This window comes from Palaemon carinicauda, chromosome 38 (genome assembly GCF_036898095.1).
Source record: "Palaemon carinicauda isolate YSFRI2023 chromosome 38, ASM3689809v2, whole genome shotgun sequence".
Lineage (NCBI taxonomy): Eukaryota > Metazoa > Arthropoda > Malacostraca > Decapoda > Palaemonidae > Palaemon > Palaemon carinicauda.
In genome coordinates this window covers 26665346-26682871 of record NC_090762.1, presented here as the reverse complement: position 1 = coordinate 26682871, position 17526 = coordinate 26665346, and the positions used below count along the sequence as shown (strand labels likewise).

The 17526-nt window shown below is 35.8% G+C and overlaps 1 protein-coding gene across 1 annotated transcript; it reads left to right on the top strand.

Annotated features, from left to right (window-relative positions):
* The first annotated feature begins 5149 nt into the window (after positions 1 to 5149).
* Positions 5150 to 12626, top strand: LOC137630275 (uncharacterized). The gene is made up of 4 exons (XM_068361724.1): positions 5150 to 5184; positions 8528 to 8698; positions 11123 to 11214; positions 11493 to 12626. Exons 1-4 carry the CDS (start codon positions 5150 to 5152, stop codon positions 12614 to 12616), a joined length of 1422 nt encoding a protein of 473 aa, XP_068217825.1. The 3' UTR covers positions 12617 to 12626.
* The last annotated feature ends 4900 nt before the right edge of the window (positions 12627 to 17526 follow it).

Below are 17526 nucleotides of genomic sequence, written 5' to 3'. Positions count from 1 at the left end.
CAATTTCAACAACACAAGATACAGAGAAGAAAATTGATAAGATAATGACTGAAATAAAAACATGGATGCAGAGGAAAAAGCTCAAATTAAATGATGATAAAACAGAACGTATGTTTTTGGCACAGAGGTGGCTTTGAAGAATTACCAGTTAATTCAAAGTATAAAAATTGGTGATGCTGATGTTGGGATTGTGCCTGTTGTGAAAAATTTGGGTGTACTGATAGATTGTAATTTGTCAATGAGGGACCAAATTGTGAACACAGGGAAAGTCTGTAACTATCACCTAAGAAACATAGCATTTATTAGAAAATATCTAACAGAGGGCAGTACAAAAATTTTAGTGATGAGTCATGTAATATCAAGGCTTGATTATTGCAATTCTCTGTACTACAAATTGCCAAATACACTACTAAGAAAGCTTCAAAATGTGCAAAACCGGGCGGCTAGACTGATAAAAGGCATTAAACTTCGGGAGAGAATAACTCCTGCATTGATCGATCTACATTGGTTACCTGTTAAGGCTAGAATTGAATTTAAAATTTGCTTGTTGACTTACAAAGCACCTACAAGTGATAAGCCTAAATATCTTCGTGATTGCTTGGTCCCCTACCCTGAAGCTACCAGCGCCGCTGTAAGAATTAGACATGCTGATGACCCACATAGACTATTCGAAATTAGTGTGAAACATGCAATAGGAGGAAGAACGTTCAGTTATGCTGCACCGAGACTCTTTAACGACCTTCCACTTGATGTCAAGAATAGCAATAATGTGGCAGCTTTCAAGAAAAACCTGAAGACTTATCTTTTTAGAAAGTTATAATAGTGACCTGAAAACTATTAAGCCTGAATACAAATGCTAGCGAAATAACTGATAATGATACAGAGCAAAATATTAACTGAATAGAAATTATTTTTTCACACACCAAGGCCCACCTGAACAGACCTTTAGTGTTTGATGGAGGGCGAGAAATAAACCCGTAAAAGTAAAAGTAAAAGTAAAGAATGTGTGAACCCAACATTACCACTAGTAGCGTTTTATGACACGGGAAATACGGTTGATCATTTTATCTTAGGAAATGTTTTAATTCATTCTAACTTGTTTTGAATATTGTTTTGTCTGGTCTTCTACTGGTAACTCTCATCTTAATTTGTTGTACGGTCTATTAAGGCGGTCTAATAAATTCCTTATTCCTGATCTGGATATCAATTTCTGGCACCGCCATTCTGTAGTACTTTATGTCTTAACGTAAGAATCTTCATAATTCCGATCATCCATTGCATTCAGATCTTCCCAAACTATACTATCCTGCACATAGTCGAAGGTATGCTGTTAATTCAAATAGTCATGACTTCTCCTTCATCTGGTACAATTACTACACAATAATCTAAAAGTTTTGTGTCCTCAAGTCTTTTAAATCTTCGAATACTCAGTAGTTTCAAAACCTTTATTTTAGGGTAGTAGGTTGGACAGGGCACCAGCCAACCGTTGAGATACTACCTCTAGAGGGTCATGGGTGGTCTTTTGACCAGACAGCACTACATTGGATCCTTCTATCTGGTTACGGTTCATTTTCCCTTTGCCTACATACACACACACAGTGTATAGTCTTGCCTATTCTTTACACATTCTCCTCTGTCCTCATACACCTGACAACACTGAGATTACCCAACAATTCTTCTTCACCCAAGGGGTTACTGCACTGTAAATATTCAGTGGGCACTTTCCTCTTGGTAAGGGTAGAAGAGACTCTTTAGCTATGGTAAGCGGCTCTTCTAGGAGGACACTCCAAATTCAAACCATTGTTCTCTAGTCTTGGGTTAGAGTTCTCTTGCTTGAGGGTACACTCGAGCACACTACCCTATCTTATTTCTCTTCCTCTTGTTTTGTCAAAGATTTTATAGTTTAAGTAGGAGATATGTATTTGAATATTGTTACTCATTTTATAATGTTTTATTTTTCCTTGTTTCCTTTCCTCACTGGGCTATTTTCCCTGTTGGAGCCCCTTGGCTTATAGCATTCTGCTTTTCCAACTAAGGTTGTAGCTTAGCAATTAATAATAATAATAATAATAATAATAATAATAATAATAATAATAATAATAATAGTGAAAGGGGAACTAGGATGACAGGGCAAAGTGGATGGAATAACAAGTCATGGCACAATAGTTACAGTGAGCTTATTTGATTGTGGCCATAGGGTAAAGTGGACTGTGGTATTTCCTGGTTATTTTAAATTCGGAAACTTAAATATTTACCCGATTCAAACTTCACTACAATTGTCTCTAACCGTTCGGATTTACTATCTGCAAATGTAATTGTTCATGGGAGGTTAACGTATAATAATATTATGTATAATAGTTTTAATACTTCTTTGTGAATAATAATGGTAAATAATGATGTACAGTACTACTTCATATTAGTCTTAACCTTTATAATAACTTTTGTGCCAATGATAGGGCTTCTAAATAAACAAAAAGTTTGTGTTTATATACTTAAGGAGTCTATGATTCTTAGTAAGGTGGCCATGATGTCTTGGCTGATCTACAACCGTGGATATCTTTGTTACTGATGCTGTATATACCTTTATATTTCTTGAAAATTGTACAGATGCACAAGATTCTAAAAGATCGATTTAGACTTTTCTGACATCCTGACATCTAAGATCATTGACGTCGTTATCATTTGTTATGAAAAACGAATAAAAGAAAATTCAATTTTAAACAATGAAAGCAAAAACGTTCTAGTAAAAGTTAAATAGCATCCAGAAGACCTGCTTCTGAAATAAATCTAAAAAATACGGCTAGCATAGTACAACACATCGTATCCAAAAATCTTGGCAAGGATGAACCTGCCATCCTCATATCTCGAACCTCAAACATATAGTGTATCTATTTCTTAAGGTGCTATATGTGGGGCATTCGGTTAACAAATGCCTCACTGCCAGGGGTACCAAACAGTCGTCGCCCTATGGCTGGTGTTGGCCAGTTAGCAAAACCTGTGTGTGGACCGAGCGTAACCAATACAGCGACAACAAAGAGAAGTCTTCAACTTTCCGGGTATCATGTTTTACCTCCAAGATTGGAGATATAGCACAAATTGTAAAGGGGATTATCGATGCCACATTTGAACATACAATGCTTAGTTTCTTGAGAAATAGGCACTAAGAGTGCAGATGGAAGTTTCCCGTTAAGAAATAACTTAGGAAAGATGTTAAAAAAAATCCGTGTAATGGTCTAAATCATAACTTCCTGGCACGATAGTGATATTCTTAAATACAAGTCTTCATCCAGTTCCAATAAGAAATACTGCATTTGACTTCCTATAAGCACCAAACAATAGGCTTCATAAATTGTTGTTGAAAATAATGCTAATTGTCGAGGGTAATGCAAATTAATACGAATATTCTGATAAATTTAGTAGTTACCACTCAATTGACAACAAAACCAGTATGTTACAAGACTCTCCAATCAATAAACGTAGTTTTACAAGATCTTGGCTCCATAAGACCACGAAACATGAAGATTCTGATAAATTTAGTAGTGTTACCTCTGCATTAACTACAAGACTAGAATACTACACTACTTGTCAATCAATAAACGCAGTTTTGCAAGATCTTGGCTCCATCAGACGACAAAACATGAATATTCTGATAAATTTAGTAGTGTTACCCCTGTATTGACTACAATACTACTATGTTACAACGCTTGCCAATCAATAAACGTAGTTTTACAAGATCTTGGCTCCATAAGACCACGAAACATGAAGATTTTGATAAATTTAGCAGTGTTACCTCTGCATTAACTACAAAACTGGAATGGTACATTACTTGTAAATCAATAAACGCAGTTTTGAAAGATATTGGCTCCATCAGACGACAAAACATGAATATTCTGATAAATTTAGTAGTGTTACCCCTGTATTGACTACAATACTACTATGTTACAACGCTTGCCAATCAATAAACGTAGTTTTACAAGATCTTGACTCCATCAGACCACGAAACATGAGTATTCTGATAAATTTAGCAGTGTTACCTCTGCATTAACTACAAGACTGGAATGGTACATTACTTGTAAATCAATAAACGCAGTTTTGAAAGATCTTGGCTCCATCAGACGACAAAACATGAATATTCTGATAAATTTAGTAGTGTTACCCCTGTATTGACTACAATACTACTATGTTACAACGCTTGCCAATCAATAAACGTAGTTTTACAAGATCTTGACTCCATCAGACCACGAAACATGAGTATTCTGATAAATTTAGCAGTGTTACCTCTGCATTAACTACAAGACTGGAATGGTACATTACTTGTAAATCAATAAACGCAGTTTTGAAAGATCTTGGCTCCATCAGACGACAAAACATGAATATTCTGATAAATTTAGTAGTGTTACCCCTGTATTGACTACAACACTAGTATGTTACAACGCTTGCCAATCAATAAACGTAGTTTTACAAGATCTTGACTCCATCAGACAACGAAACATGAGTATTCTGATAAATTTAGTAGTGTTACCTCTGCATTAACTACAAGACTGGAATGGTACATTACTTGTAAATCAATAAACGCAGTTTTGAAATATCTTGGCTCCATCAGACGACAAAACATGAATATTCTGATAAATTTAGTAGTGTTACCCCTGTATTGACTACAATACTACTATGTTACAACGCTTGCCAATCAATAAACGTAGTTTTACAAGATCTTGGCTCCATAAGACCACGAAACATGAAGATTCTGATAAATTTAGTAGTGTTACCTCTGCATTAACTACAAGACTGGAATGGTACATTACTTGTAAATCAATAAACAAAGTTTTGAAAGATCTTGGCTCCATCAGACCACGGAACATGCAAATTTATTCCACTCAAATGATTAGGTAAGAAGTAATATCATAGACAATCTGGTGAGGGATATAACACAATCAGCTACAGAGTGCACTACCTCATTTTACAGAGTAACATCTCTGTCACTAGTAAAGGCCAGAATCACCTTGTAAAACATCCTTATTGCCTTTGACAAAAGTGAAAAACAAAATTGTTCCATTTAGTGCAAAGATATTGATAATTGAATTTAAGACTTAACTAACGTTCCTAATGTGTTCTTTACAAAAAAGACTTTCGAGTTATGGCACACCTAGGGATGAAACGCCTTGAAGCCACAATCAGGAAGTCAGTGTAAGTTCTGTTTTCAGCCTTGGACGTATTCAGAGTCATGTTTCCATACTTATCAGGTTGGAACTAATTCATTATTACTCGTGTTAATGTGAAAATTCATTTGATTACCACTGAACATAATCAATGCATTTTAAACCAGTTTTCAAGAATACTTTAGAGACATTTTAAATTTTGTCTTGAAAAATGATCGATGTCAGTTTATTATTTCAACAAATAATCAAAAAGACAACAAGTTTCATTGGAGTATTGCTATTTTTCTTATTCTTTTACCTAATCATCTAATATTCTTTACTAGACTTTTTTTACACCATTTTTCAATTCTTTTATCAAAATGACCAAAAGCTAAGATTCCAAACCTAATTCATCTATTCAAAATGGGTCATTTGCACCGGCGTACTTAACTACAGCAGTTCCCTTTGGACCATTTGAATGAATATCAAAAGGAATGTACAATTAGCAACTTGACTAAATATCACGAAATCAATTCTTTTCTTCAGAAAATATTCCGCGGGCAATGCATGGCGACCGTTCACTAGAACTTTAATTGCTGGTCAAACTCATTCTGCAGGCCAGGATAAACCATTAATAAAAACTTGGTGAGTTGAATGTTTTTTATCAGTGCTATCTTTAAACCCAATCAATCTAACAGAGGTCGAGAGACAAATATATCGTTTTAAACAATTCTTCTTCAACCAAGGGGTTAACTACTGCACTCTAATTGTTCAGTGGCTACTTTCCTCTTGGTAAAGGTAGAAGAGATTCTTCAGCTATGGTAAGCAGCTCTTCTAGGAGAAGGATACTACAAAATCAAACCTTTGTTCTCTAGTCTCAGGTAGTGCAATAGCCTCTGTACCATGGTCTTCCACTGTCTTGGGTTAGAGTTCTCTTGCTCGAGGGTACACTTGGGCACACTGCTCTATCAAGTTTCTCTTCCTCTTGTTTTATTAAAGTTTTTATAGTTTATGGAGGAAATATTTATTTCAATGTTGTTGCTCTTCTTAAAATATTTTATTTTTCCTTATTTCCTTTCCTCACTGGGCTATTTTCCTTGTTGGGGCCTCTGGGCTTATGGCATCCTGCCTGCTTTTCCAACTAGGGTTGTAGCTTAGCATTTAATAATAATAATAATAATAATAATAATAATAATGATAATAATGGTTTCTATCCAGCTAATATAATTCAAGCTAAATCTCCATGTGATTCATGTTCTTATATACACTCATTTTTAACTAGGGGCATCGGTTCCTAATAATCTATATGTTACATCATCATCCTCAGCCCTTACTAGTCCACTGCAGAACAAAGGCCTCAGACATGTCCTTCCACTCGCATCTGTTTATGATCTTTCTATGCCAGTTTATACTTGCAAATGTTCTTAGGTAGTCAATCCATCGCCTTCTCTTTCTTCTTTTGCCATCTGTGAGACCCATTCTGTTATTTTCAATGTCCATCTATTGTCTGTCATTCTCATTAAATATCGTGCAAATGTCCATTTCTTTTTCATACATCTTAGAATATCGTCAAATTTAATTTGCTCTCATCCAGGCTACTCTTTTTCTGTCGCCAAGTGTTATTCCCCTCATTAATCTTTTCACAGCTCTTTGAGTTGTAACTACCTTATGTTCTAGGCTTTAATTATGGCTCCAAGTTTCTGAGGCATAAGTCAATACTGGTAGGACTATCTGATTAAAAACTTTTCTTTTAAGAGAACGGTCATTTTAATTTTCATAATCACATTTTGTCTACCAAAAGTTCTCCATCTCATGCTTATCCTATTTTTAATTTCAGTCTAATGTCCTGGAAAACACTTAATGTCTGCCCTAAATAAGCCTTCGTATATTCATTAACAATCTCTAGAGGGTCGTTCTTAACCCTTATTCGGCGTCAATGACCTTAGGTGTCAGGATGCCAGAAAACCTTAAATAAATCAACCAATCTTAACCTTTATATAATAGTTCTTCGGCTTGTCATTGAACACAATCGTAGTTTTTACTCATATTTATTTCAAGACCTATTCAAATCTTCTATCCTCTTTTGCCATTCTTTCCATGATTCACTAAACGGAATCATGTCATCTTAAAAACGTAGTTAGACAAGTAGACCTCATCTCTTCTCAATTATTTACAGCGTTCCTACAAGTTTTTTTTTTTTTTAATTCAGATTAGAAAAATTTAGGAATTAATATTAATGGGAAATACCTCAATAACTTAAGATTTGCAGATGATATAGTTATGTTTAATGAATCATGGCAGGGATTACAGAACATGATAGAAGATTTGAATAGAGAAAGCAGAAATGTAGGACTGAAAATGAATATGAGTAAAACTAAGATAACGTTCAATGATAATGCAGACAACAAATAAAGAGTTATCGACGAACCTCTAGAGATTGTTAGTGAATATACAGACAGTAAGTCATTCCCCAAGACACGAGGCTGAAATTAAAGTCAGTATAAGCATGGGAGGGAGAACAGTTGGTAAACAAAATGAGATTATGAAAATAAAAATGACACTTTCTCTGAAAAAATAAAGTATTTAATGAGATGGTGCTACCAGTATTAACTTATCCATCAGAAACTTAGAACCTTACTTAAGCCTCAGAATATAAGCTAGTTACAACTCAAAGAGCTATGGAAATAATGATGGGATTAACAATAAGAAACTGAAAAAGAGCAACATGAATACGAGAGCAAACTAAAATTGAGGATATTCTAACATGTAAGAATAAAGAAATGGACATTGGCATGACATATAATGAGATTGACAAACAATATTTAGACATGAAGAATAACAGAATGGGTCCTTAGAGAATGCACAAGCAGCAGGGGAAGGAAGAGAAGATGTTTATATATATTTACTATAAATATATGTATTTACACATGTATATATATATTTACTATATATAAAAATATATATATACATACATATATATATATATATATATATATATATATATATATATATATATATATATATATATATATATATATATATATTTATATCACATATTAGATCGTTTATGGTTCACGAGTTTTGTTATTTAATGTTTTTGTTTAGTAAAAAATAGTCTTTGAAAATTTATTCTTTATGATTTAAATATATTTACACAATAATCTTATATACTGTATACACACACACACACACACACACACACATATATATATATATTATACATATATATATGTATATGTATATATATATATATATATATATATATATATATATATATATATATATATATATATGCTGTATATATACATTATATACAGTATATAATGTATCAAGAAATTGTTCACATATAAAATGCTATAAAATTTATATTGCCTTTTGATTGCCATCATTAGGCCAGAAGCAGAGAGAGAACTGAAATGGCTGTTCCCTGCTTCCAAAGACGTGGAAGAAATCTACTATGCCCACAAACACAGTTCAGGTCTGACTGGTGTCTGTCTTCGCTTCAACACAAAGGAGCCCTTGAGAGCGGAGCATATGGAAAGAGCTCTGGATGTCTGGCAAAGGTTAGTTATATGATATGGTAATATCTTCTTCATAGAAATATCTTCAGAGGTACCTAATTCTTTGATTAAGGGATATATTCATCCTATTTTGTATGTATGTATATATATATATATATATATATATATATATATATATATATATATATATATATATATATATATATATATATATATACATATATATATATATACTGTATATATATATATATATATATATATATATATATATATATATATATATATATATATATATATATATTTATGTGTATGTACAATCCTTTATACAAACTAGGAGAGCAAAGCAACAGTGGGTCACAGAGGAAGTAATGGATGCATGCTAAGAGAGGAGAGAAGCAAAAAAGACTATGAATTAAGACCCATCATACGAAAACAAAGCAAGTTATAGACAAAAGTGCAGAGCAGTGGACAAAAAATGCAAAGGAGCAAACATAAAATGGATAGAAGACCCGTGTAAAACATGTGAGGAATGTCTCAGAAACGGCCATTCAAGAAAGCTAATCAATGCAGTAGATAGATTAACAAGGGGTTGGAAAAACAATGGAATTGCTCTAAGAGATGCAGAGGGTAACAAGGTATCAGCAACGGGTGATGTTGAGAAGATCTGGAAAACGCACTACAAGGAACAACTAAAAGGAACTGAGAGATTGGTAACTGCAGGAGATTATCCAGAACTAAGAGCAGAGCTATGGAACATACAGGAAACGCCAGATCTCCTGATAGAAGTGGAGATCTATGTCAAGTGGGAAAGCACCAGGAATAGTTGGAGTACCAAAGGAGTTGCTTGAAGCTGGTGGTGAAATGGAAGAAAGATGGTTGTGTGATTTATGCAGGGATATAGTATATGGACAAGCAACTCCAAATGATTGGATTGAAAACATTATAATTCCAACCCACAAGAAAGGGGACACCACCTTATGCAAAAATTATAGGCCTATCAGTCTATTACCACATGCTTATAAAGTTCTAGCAAAAATCATACAAAGTAGAATAGCAAGGCAAGAAGAGGAAATAATTTATGAGGGGTAAGCAGGATTTAGGGTGGGTAGAGGAACAATTGACCATGTATTCACTTTCTCACAAATCATAGAAAAATTTTGGGAGAAGGAAAAAGATCTGTATTGGGTATTTATTGACTTCAGACAAGCGTCTGAAGGATTAATTAAGATTTTGAAGGAATAGGGGTTAAAACCAAAAATACTGAAAACTATCAGGAGATTGAATGAAAGGACACCAGCTAGGGTAAGAAAATGACAGTGTTTGACAAAAGAGTTCATAACAATTTGGTAGGGTTATACAGGGTTTCCCACTATCACCACACCTCTTCGACCTATACTTGGAATGGGTAATGAGAATGGCAATTGGAGATTATGAGGGTAGCATAGATATAGGAGGGACAAAAATATCTAGCATGAGATATGCAGATGACATCGTGCTTGTAGCAGAAACTAAGGAGGAACTTCAGTGTTGAGAATGGTGGATGAGTAGTGCAAAAGGTATGAATTAGTGATAAACAGAGAGAAAGCCAAAAGTATGAAAATTGGACGCCAGAGAGAGGCCTTAGAAATACAGCTACCAGAGGGAGAAGTGGAACAAGTCGATGAGTTTAAATATTTGGGAGTGTTTTTCACAGCAGATGGAAAAATGGAAAGAGCAATTCAACACCGAATCCCAAGTGGCCAGAAAGCATTTGGAAGGCTAAGAGGATGTGGAAAGATAGAAATATATCCATTAAGTTGAAAATTAGACTATTAAGAGCAATAGTAATCCCCACTGTGATATATGGTGCTGAATGCTGGGTACTGAAGAAAAGAGAAGAAAAAATTTTATTAGCTTTTGAAATGAAATGTCTGAGAAGAATCTGTGGTGTAAGATGGGAGGACAGAATTACGAACGAGAGAGTGAGAGAGATGGCTGGTGTTGAGGACACAATTCTGATTAGAGTGGAGGATATTTAGAGGAGATGATTTGGGCATGCACAGAGGATGGAACAGGACAGATGGCAAAGCAAGTCCAAAGGTTAGATAAAATTTGAAAGAGTGGAGGGCACCAGAAAATACTTTATCAGGGAAAATTCAGTAAAGATACAAATTCTCCAAGAAAGTACTACAAACCATAGTAAAAAAAAAGGCCTGACAATTAAAAAAAAACTTGATCTTAGGCTTTATGGTGAATTGGTCTTTATCTGTCTATAACAATTAAAACTCTGAAACAAGACGTCCCTTAACTTATTATGTGTATTAAAGGTCTACCCTTCTGATGAGTAACTAAATTTAAGTCTGATGAGAATCAATCTCAGATGTTGTAAAGTCTAATAAGTTATAAAGTCTATCAAGTATATAGACTACACAATAACATAACATTTACTTCGAACAAATATGTTGAGATAGATATTCTCTCCTGCAGAAAAGTTCCAAGTTACAGCTGCTGTATACAAAAAAGGGGTGCCCAACTTTGGATATGTCAGGATCCCAATCTTGTCGTCGATTTTGAGGTAAGTACACCACTAGACAGCTTAAAATGTTTGTTCTGTTGTCATATACATTATATATACGGTATTCACGGATGTTTCAATAAATATCCTTTCAACTCCTAGGCAGTTAAACTTTGTAATAAATCGAAGTTGTACACAAATGTTGGGCATCATTGCTAGAAAACTGTTTATTACGCAGAAATGTTCCTTGCTAGTCAAATCAACACAAATACTGTTTTTGATGTTACACGAGATATCTTCAAGACTGACCTGAGTTATAATAACTATTTCTGTAACAGGTAGGGGACCAAAGGGATCGTCAAACATTGATTGACAGATTCTGCAGTGAGCCAAAACAATCTGAAGACACTCCTTTGTGGAAAGCACGTCTCCTACAATTACCTAGTGACACTCCTTGTGCAGTACCAGAAATCCAAAGGGATTTTCCATACCAGTATGATCTTATCGTATCCCTCAACCATTGTTTCCAGGATGCCTTCACATCAGGATTTGGTTTCCAAAAACTCACCGAAGTTCTTAATGAAGTCATTGCTGGCCGGCCTATTGACGACCAACCCTCTTCCATATGTGTCTCTGATAAAGATATCCAGACTCTAAATGCAAAAATTATCAGACACTTTGAGGAGAATCCAGATAAACTTGAAGAGGAGAAGAAAGAAACAATTGCTTGTAACAACACACCTATCCTTTTCAAAGCGTTCCCACCACCAGGGGGAGAAAACTATTCCAGAACAATTACTCACAATATAAATCAACAGACACTGAAAAAATTTTATGCCTACTGTAAAAATGCGGGAGTAACTTTCGGTAGTGGGTTTGAAGCAATAATTAACACAGCTTTAGTGGAAATGATAAGAGATGCTGGAGTTGAAGATGAATCTCATCGAATCAATGTCAATCTCGCTTTTGACATGCGTCGCTATATGAAGAAATATGAATTGCCTGTAGTTGGTCTTTTCAGACGCCACCATACGCACGGGGTACAAACCAGTGCAAATGTGCGAAATAACTTTTGGCCATACACTCAAAGGTTACATGAGAAGCTTTCAGGGATGATAAAATCAGGAGAAGTCATGCAACAACATCTTGTGCGGCAAATTGCCATGCCACAGACCCCATTCGATGAGTACTACAAAGGTAACCCACCCCTTCTTCGAGACTACTGCTTATCAAATATGGGTGATTTAACAAAATTGGTACCAGGAGAGGGAGTTCATGCACAGCTCACAAATACTTCAATTTTTAATGGGATGATTAAATCATCTTATATGTTGATTAATCACATATATACATACCGTGGAATTTCTCCTTACAGTCTCAGTTACAACAGGAATTGTTTCTCTGATGACAATGCTGGTCAACTCATGGAAAGGGTTTTGAGTCTTCTGGAGAATTTTCCAAAGTAAACATGGTACCTTTTCTGTAAAGCAATATACATTTTGGCTTCAGTAACATCAATTTGTTAAAAGTTTCATGTAATCTATGAAATTCATTGTTATCGGACAATGTCATCTAGATGTTTACAATGAAGTTATGATGTTCAATCTCACACATCATTCAAAGGAACATGTTATAAGATATACCTCTCCCTAAATGAGCTCAATCAAGCTGGGCAACAATTTAGTGGATATTATCCTTTTACACTCCAAACATAAACTTTTAGACCAGGCTAGTAGCGGTATATCTCAATTTGGCTTTGATATGCGAGTGAAGAAAAACCTCTGATTAACTTAGGTTAGGTTAGGTTAAATTAGGTTAGATTAGGTTAGGGTTAATGCTACACTTGACATGATTAACTATGAGACTTAAGTGGTGTATTCCAACTCTTTCTCAGAAATTTTGCCTGCATTAGATATAATGTTCAGTCATTAGTAATCTGCTACCTTCATAATGTGAACCGATTTATGGGATAACATTTTGGGCAAGACTAATTCAAATGGCTTACCCTTTAACCAAGGTGTGATATTCTATAGCAAATCATTACTGCATTTTCAATGTTAATGTTTGTAAATGACTCGACTGACCTGAAAAGTAGGTCTTAAAGCTATGACATAGCATTCAAATGATAATAGTCTATTACATACTCATCAACATACAGTATCATATTGTAAATGTCTCTTGAAGTCATTATAAAAATTTGTATTTCACTTCTGTAAACTTTGACATGATTTTTTTTCTTTTGAACAATAGCATAGTTCTTCGTTGGTGATGAACAATAGCATAGTTCTTCGTTGGTGATACCGTAATAGACATGTTTGTTGTCCAGACATTAAGTTTTAAGGATAAAAGAAATCAGACATTAAACTTACATTTGTTGTAGAGTTCTGACAATAAATTATTTGTGTTTGTCTTACTAGCTGTAATTTCTGTTACTGACTTATAATGTTAACTCTGTACAATTAGTTGTGATGTCCTGACGAACTAAATGAGCTAAATATTGATTATAATAGGAATAACAACATGATTAAACTATTAGAAAATACTTTAGACATAAATACCAAAAACAAAACGCTATTTAATCAATATATTTTTGGAAATGTGAAAGACATGACTGAACTTAGTTTTCAAGAAAAATGTGTAAACACTATAAACTAATAAAATTATTTCACGTAGATCTATTGTTACAAAATATTGTTACACTACCTGAATGCCATATATGGGACGATGTATAATTCAGCTTCCAGGTTCTGAATTTTTTCATTTTATTCAACAATTTCAAATTAATTCAACAAATTAGTTCATTACTAAGCCATATTATTATATGAAAGTCAATTCAGCTTAAGCTTAATGGTGTTAGAGTTTGCTTACGGTAAAATTATGAACACAACCAAAGACTTGTAAAATTGGCTACCATTAATAGAAAATAAGGAATCCAACAATTAATCTACAGTCTTGTTGGATTATGAAGAATTTGATGCTGAGCACCACTCTTTAAAAAGGGGTATGCAATGGGTGCTGAAGACCCAGCACATAGTCCAACTGTCCGTCCAAAATCCAAGAGCCATCCCTAACTCATAAGGATATTAAGGTTGTGAACACTATCATAGATTTTACCTATCATCGATAGAATAAAAAAATCAATCCAAAATTTGTTTGATTATAAATCCTTTGAGGCTAGCTCATCATCTCTCTTTAAGAAGGGACATGCAATGGTTGCTGATGACTTAGCAAACAGACCTACTGGTTCTTCCAGAATCAAAATCCACCAATAGCTCACAAGGATGGAAAGGTGGTGAATAATATTAAAGACTTCTCCATTAAGCTCCCATGGATAGAATAGAAAAAACTCCAACAATTATTCTACAGTTTGCTGAATTATAAATCCTTTGATGCAAGCTGAGCACCTCTCTTTAATAAAGGTCAGGCAATGGTTACTGAGGCCCCATAAATCCAACCACCCTCTCAAGATTACAAAAGAATGTAAGACCTTGTGCAATATTTAAATACTTTTCCAATAGGCCACTATTGATAGAATAGGAAAAAAATCCAAATGTAATCCTAGATCTGTTGGATTATGAATCATTTAATGCAAAATGAACACCTCTCGCTTACATGTAAATTACCCCTTCTCAACGCCATATGAACCCCGCCCTTTTCTCAATAATGCAAAAGATTGAAAATTAATCTTATTCTTGATGCAACATTCTAATATAATCCACCTCAGGGAAAAGGCAGCCATTCCTTAGAAACTAAGTGACTTTTCATTTGATATAATTCATGGAATTATACCCATATGACCTAGTTCTGGGGGGGGGGGGGGGTGAGGCCAATAAACACCTAAGTGCAAGATGGCGGAAAGGATTCTGGAATGGGTGAAAAGTAGAAGGCTGAATAGTGTGCGCAGCTAAAGGCTCAAAGATCCCTTGGTAAGGCCTAAAATGCATGGCAGGAAGTCCACTAATGGCAATTAACCCCTTATAGATCCTATAATTAAAAGTTGCCTCTGAATGAGATACGTTGACACCCCTTACTCCTTAATAGAGAATTATTCTTTAAAAATAGATCCTATAATCAAAAATTGACCTAGAATAAAGTATGCTAGGGAATTGTTTTTTAGAAATAGACCCTAATATCAAAACATTCCACTGTTTGAAGTAGGCTGATATTACTTACCACGTTCAGAGGGAATTTTTCTTTGGAAATAGACCCCATATCAAAACTTGCCTTTGAACAAGGTATTGTAACGGCTTCGGGTGGAATTGTTCTTGGGAGATGGAGGCTATAATCAAAACTTGCCTTTGAATGAAGTATGGTAACTGCTTTGGATGGAATTGCTCTTGGGAAATGGAGGCTATAATCAAAACTTGGCTTTGAATGAAGTATGGTAATGGCTTCAGATGGAATTGTTCTTGGGAAATGGAGGCTATAATCAAAACTTCCCCCTGAAAGTGGTACACTGATTGCACTTAGCCCTTCATAAGCAATCGTTCTTTGGAAATAGAAGTTATAATTAAAACTTCCTTCTAAATAACGTCCGCTGACGTTACGCCTTCAGAGGGAATTGTTCTTTAGATAAAGACCCTACAATAAATACTTGCCTCTGAATGAGGTATGCTGGCAGTACTTCCGAACCCTTCAGAAGATACTACCTCTGAATGAGGTATGCTGGCAGGACTTTCCAACCCTTTAGAAAATACTACCTCTGAATGAGGTATGCTGGCAGGACTTTCCAACCCTTTAGAAAATACTACCTCTGAATGAGGTATGCTGACAGGACTTCCCAACCCTTCAGAAGATACTACCTCTGAATGAGGTATGCTGGCAGGACTTCTCAACCCTTCAGAAGGTACTACCTCTGAATGAGGTATGCTGGCAGGACTTCCCAACCCTTCAGAAGGTACTACCTCTGAATGAGGTATGCTGGCAGGACTTCCCAACCCTTCAGAAGGTACTACCTCTGAATGAGGTATGCTGGCAGGACTTCCCAACCCTTCAGAAGGTACTACCTCTGAATGAGGTATGCTGGCAGGACTCCCCCAACCCTTCAGAAGGTACTACCTCTGAATGAGGTATGCTGGCAGGACTCCCCCAACCCTTCAGAAGGTACTACCTCTGAATGAGGTATGCTGGCAGGACTCCCCCAACCCTTCAGAAGGTACTACCTCTGAATGAGGTATGCTGGCAGGACTCCCCCAACCCTTCAGAAGGTACTACCTCTGAATGAGGTATGCTGGCAGGACTCCCCCAACCCTTCAGAAGGTACTACCTCTGAATGAGGTATGCTGGCAGGACTCCCCCAACCCTTCAGAAGGTACTACCTCTGAATGAGGTATGCTGGCAGGACTCCCCCTTCCCTTCAGAAGGTACTACCTCTGAATGAGGTATGCTGGCAGGACTCCCCCAACCCTTCAGAAGGTACTACCTCTGAATGAGGTATGCTGGCAGGACTCCCCCTTCCCTTCAGAAGGTACTACCTCTGAATGAGGTATGCTGGCAGGACTCCCCCTTCCCTTCAGAAGGTACTACCTCTGAATGAGGTATGCTGGCAGGACTCCCCCTTCCCTTCAGAAGGTACTACCTCTGAATGAGGTATGCTGGCAGGACTCCCCCTTCCCTTCAGAAGGTACTACCTCTGAATGAGGTATGCTGGCAGGACTCCCCCTTCCCTTCAGAAGGTACTACCTCTGAATGAGGTATGCTGGCAGGACTCCCCCTTCCCTTCAGAAGGTACTACCTCTGAATGAGGTATGCTGGCAGGACTCCCCCTTCCCTTCAGAAGGTACTACCTCTGAATGAGGTATGCTGGCAGGACTCCCCCTTCCCTTCAGAAGATACTACCTCTGAATGAGGTATGCTGGCAGGACTTCCCAACCCTTCAGAAGATACTACCTCTGAATGAGGTATGCTGGCAGGACTTCCCAACCCTTTAGAGGGAACTTCCTCTGAGTCAGGTACAATGACAGCATTTAGCCTCTTCACAGGGAATTGTTTTCTGGAAACAGACCCTATGTTCAAATCATTCCACCGAAGTAACAAATATTTTTTAGGGAAAATACCTCCATCATAAGTACTCTCTAAAATTCAGGGAAATGAACTTTGACTTTCCAAGAAAAGATTCTAACTATATACTAGAATTTTATTTTATTCTCACTTCCGAGCAAGTGACAATTTATCTCAGGAGGCAACTTTTTTTTGTTGAATTTCTATTTCTCTGTGGTTTCTATATATTAAGAAATAACTATTATGTTTTTACACGTTCAGAAACGCATATCTGTGGTTTACATTGCAATCTTGAAATTCCATGATAAATAAGTATATTTTATCAGTTCTATTTAGCATACTAAGATTTGGTTAGGTTATGAAAGACAATTTTACT

What these genes read in the sequence shown, in the direction of transcription:
- LOC137630275 (XM_068361724.1), top strand. Translation starts at nt 5,150, where the DNA reads ATGAAACGCCTTGAAGCCACAATCAGGAAGTCAGT. An exon ending in GCCACAATCAGGAAGTCAGT is followed by an intron (nt 5,185 to 8,527) that starts GTAAGTTCTGTT and finishes TGCCATCATTAG; the next exon opens with GCCAGAAGCAGAGAGAGAAC. An exon ending in GCTCTGGATGTCTGGCAAAG is followed by an intron (nt 8,699 to 11,122) that starts GTTAGTTATATG and finishes TCTCTCCTGCAG; the next exon opens with AAAAGTTCCAAGTTACAGCT.